The 17,916-nt window shown below is 33.4% G+C and overlaps 1 protein-coding gene across 1 annotated transcript in view; it reads left to right on the forward strand.

The window, feature by feature from the left end:
• Positions 1 to 14,069, forward strand: part of FBXO8 (F-box protein 8) — a 40,480-nt gene extending 26,411 nt beyond the window's left edge. Inside the window, exons 4-6 of the mRNA XM_001498470.6 lie at positions 10,472 to 10,590; positions 11,586 to 11,782; positions 13,432 to 14,069. Coding sequence (XP_001498520.4) covers positions 10,472 to 10,590; positions 11,586 to 11,782; positions 13,432 to 13,619 — 504 coding nt within the window. The 3' untranslated portion in view covers positions 13,620 to 14,069. The remainder of the gene's footprint in view (positions 1 to 10,471; positions 10,591 to 11,585; positions 11,783 to 13,431) is intronic.
• The last annotated feature ends 3,847 nt before the right edge of the window (positions 14,070 to 17,916 follow it).

Below are 17,916 nucleotides of genomic sequence, written 5' to 3' on the forward strand. Positions count from 1 at the left end.
AGCATTGCAACAGTGATGAAAGATAACTTTTACTTTTATTCCTAGGGGTAGGAAACTGATTGGTGTCATCAGAATGTATAAATCCCACAGTTAGCTAGAGGTCAAAAAAGACTTCATTTAGAATCTGATTTGGGGAAGTTTGTCAAAAATATCAAAGAAGGTCTTAAAACACTTGCCTAAATGGGAAAAAAAAAAAAAAAAAAAAAACTTTCTCCTGTGTAAGAATTACTTACCCAAAAGAGCTAAACTGCTCAAGTTCATTGGCAAAGCCCTTTACCCTTGATCAGCATACAACACCCATACTACCAACACCAAATTTAAAAATGTGAAATGCTAAAATGAGCAAGATTTTTTCTTTGTTTGAATTTTACTTTTGTTACCAGTTTATATAAGTGTACCTGGAGAGTTTGTAATATTGTGTCAATATTTTAAGTACATTTCAAAGAAAGATATGTTTGCTTTTTATCTCCTTATCATAGCCTGACTACCTGGATGCCTCCAAAAAGGTTCTTCCTTGTCTGATGTGACCACAGTTTCAGTGAAACTTGACATGACTTTCTAGATTTAAGTTCTCAGCTTTATTATCCAAGGTAGTTGTCTCTCCTGCATGTCTGTCCTAAATTTAGCAATTGCTGCTACCAGTGTCACAGTAAATGTCGCTGTAAACTGTGAGTGCTTTATCAGAAATCTAAAAGACAATATTTCCTCAATTCTTGAATGTCATCAATTGTATGGCATCCATCAATTTAATAGCAGCTTAGAAATATGGGAGTATGAAGGAAACACTACAATATGTCATTTTTTAACCAACTCACTGGTAGTATACATTTATCCCTAATATTATGTAACATTTTCTTTCTCATATCATAAAGTTTTTGAAGATGCCTTCTTTATAGTCAAAGTCTTAAGCTCTTTGTGAAACACTGGGCGCCAGCAGTTAAATATAGCATCACAATAACATGTTGCTTTTTATTATTTGGACTGATGACTCTGACCTTTAAGAGTTTATAATTTGAGACATTTCAAAGTACACTGGAGTTTTGGTCCAACTCATAGTTTTTTTGTTATTATGTCATTGTCTCTTTTTTAACCCTTTAGTTAATTATATAATCGTTAAAAGTTTACAGCTTCTCTTGAAAGTCAGCTGGAAGCTTTGTATAGATAGATTCAAACATTCATTCAACAAATATTTATTACTTATCTCTCCACTTACTAGTTGTGTGACTTTGACTTTGTCAAATTATTTAACTTCTCTATGCTTCAGTTTCCCCATCTGTAAAATGGGTACAATAATAGTACCTATATCATGGTGTTATTGTGATTATTAAATGAGATGATGTACATTAAGCACTTAGTGCCTCTAAGTGCTCCACAAAACTAGCTTTATATTTATACCGGAGGTACAGCTACAACGAGTTATACTTCTAAGAGCCAGGCACTACTCTAGGCTTAGGGGTTCTTGCTCTCCTGAAACTTTTGAATTCTAGTAGATAAATATTTCACACTGAGAAATAGTGCTTCTTGAAGTATGTATCCATCGCATCAAAATCTCCTGACGTTAGATGGTGATCCCCTTTGCCTTTGATTTCATTTCCTGGCATGTGATGAGCAATATTTTGCATATATCGTAATTTTTTGTTTCAGTGGTGCTGCTTAGTTTAACTTTTTGAGGACATTTTAAGCAATAATTGTGTTCCAAAGTTATGTTCAAATAAAACATGTATCTTGGCTGAAATGGGGGTAGGATGAACAGATACTTTAATTACATGAATATACACATGTGCTGGCAGTGAAACTGCCATTTAAATCCTAACTTGCTTCTCTGCTTGTCTACTATTAAGATTTGTTGGGGTTTTTTTAATGTTGCTTATTTCAAAATTGTTTCAGAGCTGTTAAAATATATTTATAAATGTACATATTAGAATCTAGGTAATATGATTACACTCTAATTGTTATTTATCAAAGTAGAGTTAGTCCTTTAAAGATTATTCATATATATACATATTGCAAATGGAATATTTGTGTGTCATTTTTGTAAAGCAGGAATTCTAAATTAGTTAACATTGGTGCTCAAATGTGTCACTTTCTCATTAGTTTGAATTGTTATTAACTATACCTTACAGAGTTCTCTCTCCATATTTTGATTGGAATGCTTTCTTTTTCTAATTTACAGACAGGTTGGAGATAGAAAGGGCTTTTCCAAGAAGCTTACTTCCACTACCAGCAACTTTATCAATAATAATTGCAATAATGATTGTTATTTTTAATTATTAGTAGTAATTTATCATTTAGGAAGTACCTTCACTTTCATCATCTTATTGATCTATTTTGGAGACTATTAGAACTCACAAGCGTGGCTCGTTTTCTGTGGAGGCTATTGCACTAATTAATAGAGACATTTTATTGTTATTTAAAACCTTAGGTAAGAAGATTCATGTTATTTTGTCTGATGTCATTGCTTCCTCTCCTATGGAAAAGAAGCCGGAAGATCTGTTCTGTCCTATACCTCTCCTCCATTTCCCTGGACTCCATTAGAGCAGATTTTCCATTTTTCTTTTGATTTCCTTTGAACTATCCCTCCTTTATGTGCGATTTCCTGTTGACATCTAAAATAATTTAGGGTGTGTGTGTGTCTGTTCTTAGCAATTTCTCAGCATTGTGCACTTTAATGGTCTGAAAAGTCCTCCACAAATTGTTCTAGGAAGCGGAAGTCCTTGCCGATTCAGACACCGTCCATGAAGAAACTGACTTCATTGCATAGTCCACACTCCAGACTGAACAGTAGGACTCTTCATTCTCCTTTAGGTGAAATGTGAAGTTCTGACCAATTTCAGTAACTGTTCAGAGGGAACTAGCTACAGGGTTTTGGCACTCTCTCTTCTCTTCACAACTGTCACTTCTCCTGCAGAAGTATAGCCATTGTATGCTCTCTGTTCTTCCCAGGGAAGAGAGAAGACAGAATTTGCAGTTCACATTTCAAACTGACTATCAAAATTATCTTCACATTTCTTACCCAATTTTCATTACCCCTTTCCTCTCAGTTCTAAGCCACACAGAGCCCCCCAGTGAATAGCCTAGTTACGCATACCTCAATAAGAGGAAAACGTTACTTATTACTCATAAAATAATCTTTCCACCCAGGACAACTTTAAAAACCTGGGCATAGTTTTTACTTTAGCCTTTGAACCTAGTGACTAGATGGGGAATAACAATTACAGTATGTATGAGCAGTTTAAATTACCATGAATAAAGTAAATGTGTGACATTTCTGAAGTATGTGCTCATTATTTTTTACTATCCAGAAAGTAAAGTTTTCATAACGTATCTTGTATCTCCTAATTTTTGCATTACTTTTACTGTGAAAAGATGACATTTCAGTTGTTCATTTCACTGTGATTAAAATGTGTACTTGAGTATGAATATATTGTTTTTCAAAGTAAAAGAAAAATTAGAAATCTAGATTGAACTATTTTGTTTTATAAATATTTATTGTTAAAATTTAAAGAATGTTATTTTAAGTCTTCAGATGTTCTTTTAAAAATAAAATTGAATGCAATGTCCAGTTTTCTTTCTATTATGTACTGTTCTAAGGACAGATTTATTACCTGAAAAGTAGTAGCCACTTTGCTGGATTGTGTACACAGTACTGGATTTACATTGTTTACATTGAACAAAACTAGCTAAGTCAAATTTCTTTCTAAATTTCTTTACTATGCTGTTATTTAGGAAAAACAAATTAAAGATACTCCCTAGTATGTCACAATTTTGTTTTATTAGTGATTTCTTTTATTGATACCAACTGTTACACAATGTTTCTGCCAAATGTCTGTGCCAATAGCCAGTACTTTCAGTATTGGTAGTCAGTACTCTTTTTTTTTTTTAAGTAAGACTTTATTCATTTATTTACTTACTTATTAGAGCAAGTTTAGGTTCACAGCATAAGTTGGTACTTTTCCATTTGGCTTTGCATGCCTAGTTTTCTAGAATTCACTCTGTTCCCAAATATATATTTTCTGGTTCTGAACATACATATGGTAGATTTTGCTTTTGAAACACACTGTGGATAATGATTTGAGTCAAAAAACAAACTTTTATTAAAAGGGGAGAGAAAGCTTGGATATTTATGTAATAGAAGAAAAGAAACAAAGTAGATATATCTTAAAACATGACTTATTATGTGAAAAGAGCCATTCTTTAAGAAAATGGAGAGATGCTTTATATAGGTGACTAAGCTCCAACACGTCTTTTTCTTCATTCTGAATTCTTTAATATTGGTTTAAGCTATTTGTTTATGATTTCTTGAATTATGTGTGTTTGCCACCTAAACAAATTCCATCAAAACAGCTCACCACTCTAATTTGATTGTGTAAGTCTTGCTGCTCTTATTTGCATAACATATTTTAGTGACATGCTCTATGGAATCTACTTTTCAATTTTTTTTTTTCTTGAATCTCTGAAAACATCTGTTCTATTAAAGAAGACCTTAACATGAGATGAGATGAATTCACATGAACTCACCTCACTTCTCATTGCTGCTTGGCACTCCTTATATTTATTTCTAGTCACTTCCCTGTTATGCCTCACGTCATTGTTGACAGAAATCTTTACCGCTTTGCTCCAGGATCCAAATCAACGCTCTCTTTTCCAGTTCTTTCCAGATGTCTGCTCTTAGAAGAAAAACAACATGCCCTCTGTTTTCTGCTCTTATCAGTTTCTTAATATACCTATCTCTGAACCAACACTCCTGTCCTGTCTTCCAGGCTTAAAAAGCATTATAAACTCTACCTGTATTTTCATTTATTTTCCCTGCTCCCTTTCTCTACTTTGCTGCTTCCATTATCTCCTCTTTCTCTTGCACTTCAGTCTTTTCATCTCACCTTTGGTTCTCTTTCTTTGTCTTCTGACATGCATAGGTCAAAATTATCTGAAAAAAATTTCATTTTATCTGTTTTCCCTCTTATTTTTCCAATTATGTTTTCCTTCTTTGTACTGATACATCTGTCAAATGAGGGGGCTATACTCAGTTTCCTTGTCTTGAGCTCATTCCTTAGCTTTCTACTTACATTTGAGCCCCAGTTACTCTAGAAAGAGACCTCTGGAAAATCACTGCTTCGTTTTGTCCCAGTCACCAAATCCAGTGCCCCCTTTTCCCATTTTGTCCCCTTGAGCTATCTAAAAGAAAAAGGAAACCAGCCATGTTCTATAGTAGGCAGTTTTATATCTTCACAATAGTCATCTAAATAAGATTTTTACTGACTAGGAAACAGGCTCAGAAAGGTTGAGTAAATTATGTTCACGTAATCATTAAGTGGCAGAGCCATGATTTAGTTCCGTTTTTGAAAATTATGTTCTTTCAACTGTACTATGTAATTGCATTGTATACCCTTTTATTTAAGTTTCAAAGGCTCTTAGTCTCTGGGATATTCCAGCTCTGTCCTCTTCATTGTCTGCTCCCTGATTCTTCTTATTCGAGATCCTTTTTATTTTCTTGGCCCTGAGCTAACATCTGTTGCCAATCTTCTTTTTTTTCTTTCTTCTCCCCAAAGCCTCCAGTACATAGTTGTATATTCTAGTTGTAAGTCCTTCTGGTTGTGCTATGTGGGACGCCACCTCAACAGGGCCTGACAAGCTGTGCTATGTCCGTCCCCAGAATCTGAACGGGTAAAACCCTGTGCCGCTGAAGCAGAGCGCAAGAATTTAACCTGGTGGCCACAGGGCCGGCCCCCAAGATCCTTAATCTATACCTCCAACCCTTACTTTCTTTATACCTTATTATATTGCCAACTGCCTACCCTGACTTTCTGGTTGTATCTTTCATTACTTGAAGTTGAACATTTCTAAGACCAAACTCATCACCGTTTCCTTCAAATCAACACCCTCTGTAGCCTGTGTTTTTTTCTGTCAGTCATTTCCATCTTCATCTAAGCCAGAAACATCAGTTATCTTTATTTTTTACTTTTCATTATCCCTTGGCTTGATAGCCAGCATATTAACTATGCTCCCACTGTTTATTTCCATATATGTAGCATATGGGGTTTTTTTCATATGTCTAAGAATAGATTATTTCCATTGCATTTCTATTGCTTTTCCACATGTTCAGTCCTGGACAGTTGCAGTAGCCTAAGTCTAATTTCCCTTCGATTATTTCTCTTTATATTACTGTCAACTTTACATTGCAGGCCATTCATTCATCGTGTTAAAAAGCCTTCAGAGGCTTCCAGTTACATATAGGGTAGAGAATAAGCTTCGTACCCTAAAATTCAACACTGTTTCTACTGTAGTCTAGTTCCAGACTTGTTCTCAAACCCAAGATAGCTCCCCCTCTTTCCTGATAATAGCCTGAGTTTTTTTTATCTCACACTGCTTTTGCTCATGTAATACAATATTGACTGAAATATTCTTCTCTAGTGGTCTCCTCATTTTAGCTATCTAAACCCCTACCATTCTGTCAAACTAGATATTCCAAGAAACTTCATCCAAATGTCCTGTCCTACAGTGATTTTTCCTTTCATGAAACTACTGAAACACTTATTTTATACCCATTCATTTAGGCCTTATTTGACTAGTCGCCTTGTATCATAGATTTATCACATATGTGTATTCTAGTTATACTTTGTATACCTGTCTCATCTCCCCTGATAAACTTTAGATTTTCTTACAGCAAAACTCGGTTTTATACTTCTCAGTGTCTGTCATTGAATATCTTGCATATACATATATGTCTTGTGCTTAATACATTTTTAAATAGAAATGTAGACAACTTTAACATATTTGTTTTGATTCAATGTTTTAGAAATACTGTTACAGCAGATACATACCTATCTATATGTATACATACACAGACACACATATATCTATTTTACAAACTAGTCTTTGGGTGTTCATATTTATATTTAAATCTAAAATTAAATGGATACTTCTTTCAAAAATCACATCACTAAGAAATTTAAGATTTGTACATGAATGTTATTTATCAGTTTATCATTTTACAAAGAATTGTGAAGCCTATTATCTATACCCAATCCATTTTCATAATAGAAATTTTATTTACCTCACTGTAACTTTCCTTTAAATCCATTTTTTAAATAAAATGCATTTGGCCACTAGTTTCCTTTCAGCTGACAAGAGCTTCCCTTTATGCTGTGGAACCAACTTATTATAGGGCTGACACTATCATAATTCATCTCAGAGTTATATGTCAGAAATCTCTTAGGGTTATGCCCATATGAAAAAAAGGAACTACTCTATGACGGTAACAATTTAGATAATTCTGTAAGTTCAACAAAGTAGAGTTTTCATAATGGAGTTAAAATTTATATAGATTAAGTAATCAAATTAAAGTAAGTCTGTAGTAATAATTTGAAGCTTAAGCTTATTTTGGAAATGTAAAAATAAAATGAAGCAAGTGACAAACTATTGGCCTTGGATAACTCAGTGAGCTGTAGCTGCAAGCATGCCCTTCCTTATGTGGCACTAACCTGCCTACGTATTACCAACACTCACTGACTATACTCCTAAACTCTTCTAGAGTAGAGATTCCTAACTTGTGCTACTTAGATGGGCTTCAGGCATTTGATTTCTGTTTTAAAAATATTTATGTGCATTATTATGGGAAGAAGTTCTGTAGTTTTCCTCAGCTTAAGATCTTCACTAAAACTACACACAATATCTGTTCATTTTCCTTGTGACGCAGCCTTTCAGTTGTCTTAAAGTCTTACTCTTTTTCTTCTTTCCCGAGTATCTTCTTTAGGCCTAATATCCCTACATCCCTTAGCTCCTCCTTATATAACATGAAGTCTAGACCTGTCAGCAGTCTTTATCAGGTCCTGGTTTCCTTTAGCCGGATAAGTTCTAGTTTGTCAATATGCCTCATAAAATGCGATATCCAGAATTGGACGCTTTTGTAGTTATTCGTGTAGATGATAGTGAACTACAACCTTCCCTTTTCTGGAAACTATGTTAAATTAGACTAATATTAATGTTCATGGTTTCCTTTGCCTGTGAGACACCACGCACACACAGGCATCTACACTGCAGAGAGTTCTAGTCCTTATTAATAAATGTATGTGCTGTGTGCTCTAGGAATCTCTCTGTACCATTCTCCCAAAACTTTATTAAAAACCAAAAATATTTATATCACTTACTAAACAAATGCATAGTTATTCAACAGATCTCATGCTATGGTTTCTTTTGTATTTCATTGCTTACATAACAAGATAGAAATTCAGGTGGTTGTCAGCTTGCTTATTGAAGATTATAATCTGGTCCCATGCCTTTTCCTATTTGTCATCTCTTTACCCTTCATTTTGCTAGCCCTTCTAAATTAATCTTCCTTTCCAGGAAAATCCCAGGCTTGAAACTGATACCTCCTTTCCTCATAACAGAATTGGCTTATTTCAAGCTGTGTTCTTCATTTTTAGGACTGGGTTTAAAACTGACTGTGTATCTGCTTACTCCTCTGTATCTGATTGATTTTGGAGAACTCAAGTTAAGGCAGATTCTCAAAACATGATTCCATAAAAAAGGAAATGACCAACAGTATGTTTTTGTGATGCCTACGTGAGGCAAATACCAATGTTAATTTATAACTAAGGAGCATCAAATGATATTAAAATGGCATATATCATATAATTATAGAATTATATACTATTTAATGGCTCATATTAGTGGTTTTTATATTTTGTGTAATTTTTAAAGAGGAGATTCTAATTAGTTTTACATCTCTTAAACATTGATTTACAAGTAGGTATGAATAAAGAGCCTATTCAATAATACTTAATTGACATTCTTTTGTCTTTGAATCACTTGGATTAAAATTAAACACTGGAAATACTTCTGAAATATTGTTATTCTTTTAAATGGAGGAATTTTGGAAAAAATCAAACCAGACACCTTTTGTTAAGTAGATCAATTAAATATACAGTCAACTCTCGATTATTCAAACTAATGGAAGAAAGGATGGAGCAAGAATTACTATTTCTCTACTTCCTGTCCCCTCAGACAACTGCTGAAAGCCTCATTCCAAACAAATTCTTTGGCTTTCCATCTTGATCGTGTTACATTTTCTAGCCTTGTATCCAGGGTGCAGTCTGAAATACGGCTTATGAGTTGACAAGAAAGTTTCATATTATCATATTGTATTCTTCCTTATATACATTTTTAAGATCAGTGCTTTATCATTGCTTTTGTATTATTAAAATTCACATGAGAATTTGATAACATTGCTGTTAGGATATTATCCTGATGGCTCATAAAATTAGTTTTATATGAAAAAAATCTTATCTTTGAATTATAATTTATACTTAATTATAACCTTTCAAAAGCGTTACCTCATGGTACCAAATTGCTTTTAAAATTTTTTAATATGAAAATTTTATGAGAGTTTATCTTGGAGTCTTATAAAATTTCTTCCAACTTTTTGAATTCTTAATGTGTGCAATAGTTCTGAGTACTATGTAAGTGTTTGTAAAAGGGAAGAAATGCTGAAGGAATTTGTGTGAAAACAGTATGTTGCGTGTATATAATACGTCATTTTCTCTACCAATTAACTGTACACAATATGCTATTATCCAGACATAAGCATTCATGGGAATGCATGTATCTGGATAACTGCAAGTTGAAATAAACACACCTGCCTTTTATTTCAATAACTGCATTCAAATCCACATAAGGCATTTATTTGAATGTGACCTCCATATACATGAGAGAACATTGGTTTCAGCGTTTGATTTTTTGTTGATGTTTTGTTGTTGTTGATTTAAATCTAATGTAGACACAAACTTATGGATAATGCTTCTCTGGAAAACTTTGCATGCAGAGAAAAGGAAATTCAAAGGTAAATCGTATGAAAAACGTTGAAATTTTTTTGTCTTATTATGTTTGTGTCAGTATATATTAGAGCTTGATTCCTAAAGAATGTAGCAATGCTTAAAGCCAAAGTGTGTACAACCCATGAGCCTGCCTGGAACTGTGCCTACTTTAAGTTAAATAATTTAGTTATTTTTCTTTCCAGAATAAAATTGTTAGCCTTTCATTTGGAGAATCTTTTTTTCTCAAGTATTTCCTTGAATAATATAGTAGAATATGTATCTGAACTTTAAGAAATCATGTTTTCTATTAGGCAGCAGAAATGTTTGTTACAAGACTTATTTTAAAGTCTTCATAGTAGTTTCTGCCCCCAATCTAGGCCATATTTCTGTTTAGTTAGTTTTAACTGACATGAGCCAGAAAATTGAATTAGGAATTCTCTAGGAGTCTTAACTTTGAATTTCCTACTTTCCATTGCATGTAAACTATCAACCACAAATAATGGTTTCAGTTCAAGTTCTAGCTTGTATTTTGCATGTTAAAGCTATAAAAAAGTCTGTTAATGCTGGAAAGAATTTATGGCTATTGTTCTGCTATTGCCTAATTGTTAAAATTTATAAATAGAGACTGATTTTATTTATGTAGATTTGTCTTTCTGTCTTAGGGAGTCAACTACTTTATGTCCAAGGGTATCCTAGATGATTCACCAAAGGAAATAGCAAAGTTCATCTTCTGTACAAGAACACTAAATTGGAAAAAACTGAGAATCTATCTTGATGAAAGGTAAAAAAAAATTTTAAATTTTCATCAAAAATGAGTTAAGTAATGCTTTTAATGAGTTGTTTTATTTTAGAAACTATACTACATAGTAGTCATCTAGCTGAAAAATCTCTGTCACAGCTGTTTGTAACTTCCATTGTGTCATGAAAGCAGACATAGACAGTATGTAAACAAATGAGTATGACTGTGTTCTAATAAAACTTTATTTATAAAAACAAGCAGGGGGCTATATTTGGCCCACTAGCTGTAGTTTGCTATCTCTGCCAAAAGCAATCAGTAGAAATTAAAGATTATGATCATACAATCATGGTTGAGTTCAGTAAGAACTGAAGCATATTATAACAAAGTGTGACTATTCATTAGAATGCTCTTGATAAAATAATTTATGTACACAAATATTTATATAATTGTAAATAACTAAATGTATATCAACAGAAGTGTTACATACTTAAGATGGGATACTGTGGACCCATTAAAAAGAATGACTTAGATCTACGGGTAAAGACATGGGAAGCTGTTCACAATATACTATGTGAAATAAGCAAAAGCCAATTCTGGACCGATATATAGTATATATTGGCATTTTTTAAAAGTCTATATAAATAGTTGTTACTTCTGGTAATGTGGATTGGTGTGTGAGGTGAAAACTCATTATTTTCGTAATTAAAAAATAAAGAATTCTGTTGCTGTTTGGATTTAGCCAAGAGGACACTTGAAAAGCTGCTGCCTTTTTTATACTGCAAAATTCCTTTTTTCTTCATTTTATAATTAGAATTACTAGTTTTACCTTGTTAGAACCTATTTACAAAAAATTTTTAAATAGTTTAATTTCTTAATCATAGATTTTTTTAATTTTGAGTTATATATTCTTTATGGGATTAGCTGATCTAGTGATCAATAACAAAATATTTTCATCCAAAAAATGGCAATTTATTATTTTTCTTATTTTTTAAGAGAGAAACATTAACTAGAGCTGTATCTTTTTCTTTTTCTACTAGGAGAGATGTCTTGGATGACCTTGTAACGTTGCATAATTTTAGAAATCAGTTCTTGCCTAATGCACTGAGAGAATTTTTTCGTCATATCCACGCCCCTGAAGAGCGTGGGGAGTATCTTGAAACTCTTATAACAAAGTTCTCACATAGATTCTGTGCTTGTAACCCTGATTTAATGCGGGAACTTGGCCTTAGTCCTGGTAAGAATATATATGGTGAATTCCTTCCTTCCTCCTTCCCACCTCCAGGTAACAATAGTAGTATATGAGACATTTTTCTCACCTTGAAAACATGCTTTCAATAATTACAGATACTTCTTTTACTGCTTGTACCAAGGACTACTTCAATGGAATACATCATTTACGTGAGCTCAGAAGGAATACTTTAGTTTGTCATAGCTATCAATTATATTTAGTAAACATACTGTTTTAGTTTAACTTTCTTTGTATATAAATTCTTTAAAATTATTCTTGTTTGACCATTGGGCATTTTTACTAATCTAATTAAAAATGTGAGAAATTATTTATTTATTTTGCTGAGGAAGATTGGCCCTGAGCTAACATCTGTTGCCAATTTTCCTCTTTTTGCTGGAGGAAGATTCATCCTGAGCTAACATCTGTGCCAGTCTTCCTCTATTTTGTATGTGGGTCGCTGCCACAGCATGGTTGCTGACAGAGTGGTGTAGGTCTGCGCCTGGGAATCCAGGCCCCTGAAGCAGAGCACACCAAACTTAACCAGTAGGCCATGGGGCCAGCCCCAACAAATTACTTTTAAAGCTTTTAATAAACTACATGTTATATAGGTAACACCTAGAAGTTTTCTACTAAAATTTATTTTTAATGCAACTAGTTTTCATCGTTTGTGTGTCTATGTATGTGTATGTGATATAGCCTGAGTCTCCTACATATTTTTTCATTTGATATAGCTTTAGTTATCTCTTCATATCAAAAGTTTATTGTGTTTATCTTATTAAGCAGGGGTTGCAAAACATTTAGTTATCATATGAAATTTGTTGAATGTACTTTTACAAGGTATAATGTTTAACTTAGATTACAATTGTGAGATTCTGAAGTAAACACCATAGTAGTAGCAAGTAGCGAGTATCATGAGGTTTGTTACTATTTTAATAGTAAACATCAAATATTGCCCTGAGCCTATGTAAAGAAGAAATTTTCTTTTTGCTCAGTCAGCTTTAGCAATATTTTCCCTAAAGATTTACTTTTGAAAGTAGTATGTAAAGTCCATTGACTTTTAAAATATATATCTTAAATGAGAATGTTAATTTAATAATCTTATGAGTTGTTTACATTTTATTTTCTAGTACCAAGTTATTATCTTTCTTGTCCTTAAAGATGCTCTCAATTAAATTAGATTTTTGTAAAAACATTGTATGTAGATAACTGTGGCTGCTTTTTTAAGAATGGGAAGATAAATATACTGACAGTACAAATGTACTTTATGGATAGCTGAATGGGAACATCACGTTTAAAAGCAAAGGTGAAAATAAAGCCCAATCTGAAATTTTCAAATTTAAAATGAGTTTTCACTATAAACTCCTGAACTATTCTAAAGTTCTTTTGGATTGAAGAAAATGCTCACTGAATTGGTGTTCAGTTAGGATGATCAAGAGTCCATGTTTGCCCAGGATTGAAGAGTTTCCCAGGACACAGGATTTCCAGTGCTGGAACTGGCAAAGATGCAGGCAAACTGGGACGAGTTGGTCATCCTGTATTTAGTTATTTTCTAATCTTGATTTCTTGAAATTTTGAATATCTGCGTTATTTAATTCCTTTGGGAATCACATTTTTTAAACCAGCTAATAATTTGCAATGTTTCCCTTTAATTCCAGATGCTGTCTATGTACTGTGCTACTCTTTAATTCTACTTTCCATTGACCTCACCAGCCCTCATGTGAAGAATAAAATGTCAAAAAGAGAATTTATTCGAAATACCCGTCGTGCTGCTCAAAACATTAGTGAAGATTTTGTAGGGCACCTTTATGACAACATCTACCTTATTGGCCATGTGGCTGCGTAAAAGCACAATTGCTACGACTTCAGCTTTTAACTTCAAACTTAAGCTACCCAAGGACTTATTTAGCGGATAAGGGGGTTACATTAGTGCTGGTCATTCCAGCCTCTGTATACAATCAAGCTTGAGTGGACAAACTTTTTTTTTCTTTTACTATTCTCTGTTTTAGTAATTTCCTTGGGGAACTAAAAAATTTTGCAGAATTTTTCTTAATTTTGCTTATCATGTTTTGCACAAAGCAGAGCCATTGTCTGACACAGCTGTTTAAGAATGTTAAACTGACATTATACTCTAAAAGATGGTATATTTGTGCATTAGATTTGCCTGAAAAACTTTATTCACTTCCATTCTTTTTAAAAATACCATGTAATGTGTACATATTTAACTAAAGAGATTTATAATCATAATTATTTTATTGTAAAGATTTTAACTAAAGCCTTTCCTTTTTCTCTCAAACTGAGTTCTGAAATTTATTTTGAACTTTGAAAAGAGTATTGATTTGTTACTATATTAGTATGCAAAACAGGTACTTATTTTTATAATATAAAGTCATCACTTGATTTTTCATTTTTAAGATTTGTAGGTTAGTCAAGACTCACTAAGTCTTTTAAACCATTTGGGATAGCAAAAATGTTAAAATATAAGATTTCCACATATAAGAACAAAGTGTTACTAGAACTTATATCTGAAGTAACTGGTCAAACTTTACTGTTCTAATCTTGATGATTTTGTTCAAAATCAGTTGAGAAAGGGAAATTGTGAATGATAGTAAGCATTCTTTATTCATTCATTCATTATTTCCCAAGGGCCTTCCATGTGCTAAGCACTGTGCCAGGTACTGGCGATACCTAGACATGGGCTCTGCCTTCACAGATGTTACATGATTGAGTAATGAGAGGAAAAACACTGCTTAATGGAGAGCAAATGGATAAAGTATAGCTTAACTATTAATAATAAAACACGTAGCATTGGAATGATAAAGAACAATATATGTATATGGTAGCTCAGAAGTTCCCTGGAAATACCATTAAGTGAAAAGCGTCAGCTTTGGAATGATACACTGTGTGACGCACAGAGCTGCTGGTTTAGGGGAAGGGAATCGGGGGAGTAGAAACTGCTTACCAGAGGTGTGACATCCTGGCTTCCTTCCAGATCTGGCTCTCAGTCAATAGTGGTTGGTAATATTACAACTGGAATATTGTACTACAGAATTTTCAAGGACAAAACGTAAGGTAATCAAAAAATTTGTGAAAGTCAAAGGGACTTTTAGACTAGTAGTAAATAATTTCTAAGATTCTGAAGCAAATATCTAAATGATTTTCACATGTGCATAATTTTGAATTCCATGACAAAATAATTTTAATTTTTAACTTCAAAACTAATTTATTGTTTCAAAAGACAAAGAATAGTGATAACATTATTATTTCTGTTTTCCAATGGATAGCATCTTGCTATATCTCTCTAAATCTCCTATCTTTTCTTCGTTTTTTTCCATCCCTGTCTCTCCCTTACCATTCTCTTCTCTCTGCCTCTGTTTTAGCTTGACTGTGTTTTTTTTGTATCTTTCATTTCCTTTCTTTTTTTTTTTTTCCTATTTTCTGGTTTGTTTTTCCACCTTGACCTGATTATAAATGTAGAATGGCGGTATTTTTTTTAACATTTTCTTATGAAAATTCTCAAACATATAAAAAAGTTAGAGAAAGCCTATATGCCCACTACCTAGATTCTACAATTAAAATTTTACTGCATTCACTTGACCACATATTTAGCCATCTCTTTATCCGCCCACTACCTAGATTCTACAATTAAAATTTTACTGCATTCACTTGACCACATATTTAGCCATCTCTTTATCCATCAATCAACCTATCCTATTATTTTGATACAAGTCAATCTAAGTTTCAGACATTTCATTCCTAAAGACTTTTGCTTGCATGTTATTAGCTAGAGATCCATTTTTTTTTTAGGTTTTTTTCTTTTTAGGTAAAATTTATATTCAGTGAAATCCATAAAGCTTAGGTGTACTAATCAGTGTGTCTTCACAAATTCATACACGTGTGTAAACCAAACCCTTATCAGGATGTACAACTTTTCACAGCCCATTTACAGTTAATATTGCACCACTTCACCTAAAATATGGAAACCTTGTAACCATATAGAGGTGTTTATCCCATTCACCTGTTATCTTATGGTTGTCGTATGTATTCCATATAGTATATATTACAAACGCCACAATATAATAATTTGCTTTGGACAGTCATACACATTTTAAATAAATTAAGAAAAAAATATTCACTTATGTTTAGCCACATTATCATTTCTAATGCTCTTATTCTTTCCAGAAGATCCAGGTCTCCTTGTAGTATGGTTAATTTCAGCCTGAAAAATGTTAACATCCATTACAGTGCAGGTCTGCTGGCAATTAATTAAGTATCATATAGTTTTATTTTATATGAAAAGTCTTTATTTTGTTTTCCTTATTGAAGAATATTTTTGCTGAATGTATAATTCTCTATTGAGAGGTTTTTTTCCTTTGGCACCTTAAAGACGTTGTCCCATTGTCTTCTGGCTCCCATTGTTTCCATTGAGAAGTCACTGATACCTGAAATTGTTTTCCCCCTGTGTGTAATAATTTCATTTTCCTCTCGTTGCTCTTTTTGGTCAAATTTTTTTCAGCCTCGTTTTCTCTTTCCTCTTTTTCTTTACACGTGTGCTAGAACTTGATATCATCTCACAGATCTGTTTACTTTTTTCTGATCTTTTTCTCTCTTTTCTTCAATTGGATTATTTCTCTTGATTTATATTCAGTTCACTGACTCTTCTGTAATCATTCTTCTTTTAAGCCCATTCGGTGAACTTTTTTCTGTCAATTAACTATTTTTTTGTTCTGGAAATTGTTTAGTTTTTATAATTTATATTTCTGTGTTGAGATTTCCTATCTTTCATTCATTACAAGCACATTTTTCCTTACAAACTTGAACATAGTTATAATAGCTGCTTTAAAATCCTTATCTGCTCAACTTGATACATAGATCATTTTGGTGACAGTCTTATTTGGTTGTCTTTTCTTTTGAGAAGGGATTATATTCTGCTGTTTCTTTATATGTTAGTAATTTAGATTTTTGTCCTGGACATGGTGAATAAAATATTGTAGGAACTCTGGATTCTGATAGGTTTCTCCAAAGACTTTCTTTTTTTTTAAGCTGGCAGTTAATTTCACGGAACTCCAACTGCAAGCTCTTGCTCCCCTGCAGTTGGTAGCAGTTCAAATTTCAGTTCAGTTCTTTAACCTGGATGATCTACATGAAATCTTTCCTGTGCATGCATACTTTCAGAGACTAGCTGGAGTATGGGGCAGAGTTTATACACAGAACTTAGGTTGCTCTCTCGGGTTCTTTCCTTTCCATTATTTCCCTATATTTTCCAGCAGCTGTTATTGCCCCAAACTCTGCCCCATGGTTCTTCAAGTCAGCAAAACTAAAGGTTCCCATGACGCAGACTGGGGACTGCTCTCAGGTGAAGAGCTGTAAAAATGGGAAACTCACGCAATGCTATTCTCTTCTTTCAAGTGTTCTCTCCTTGGTAGTATCAGCCTATATTGGGTTGCTTTCCATTGCTTTCAGGTAGTTAATTTTTATATTTTGTCAGCGTTTGTGGCTTTATCTGTTGGAGGGTTGGTCTGAAAGAACTACTTGGCCATCATCTGAAGTGGAACCCTCTCCAGCTGAGCAGTATTCTTTTTGCTACTTCCTCTGCTTGCTGAAGGGGAATTTATTCCTGGTTACTTTTAAAACTAGGTGAACAGAAATTTTAAAAGGTTCTGTCTCTGGGAAATCTTAACAAATGTTTACTAACCATTTTCTAAATTAGCAATTAAGTATTTTTCACTGGAGGTCCCACTGGCTTTGGGGAAAGGATGTTCTTCATTATGGAAGACTGCTCCATGCAGTAGGGGACATAAACACAGACTCTTTCTACTAGATGCCAGTAGTATCCCTTAGTGATCGTGACATGCAAATAATATCCCCACATATTTCCAAGTGCCTGCTGAGGAGACATATCCCTTAAAGTTGGGAACTATTAGACCTTCTTTCAGCCATAACAAATTTATCTTTCTAAAACACAAACTCCATATGATATATCTGTTTAAAGTCTTTCAGTGTCTCCCTTCTCTACAAAATTAAGTGTAGGCTCCTTAGCATGACATATAAGATCCTTCACAATCTGGCCCCAGCTTATCTTTAAAGCCTCATCTCCAGCATTCCTCAAATGTGGTCTGGTCTGTCTGTCTTTTACAAGCTGT

The sequence above is a fragment of the Equus caballus genome, chromosome 2, assembly GCF_041296265.1.
Source record: "Equus caballus isolate H_3958 breed thoroughbred chromosome 2, TB-T2T, whole genome shotgun sequence".
Lineage (NCBI taxonomy): Eukaryota > Metazoa > Chordata > Mammalia > Perissodactyla > Equidae > Equus > Equus caballus.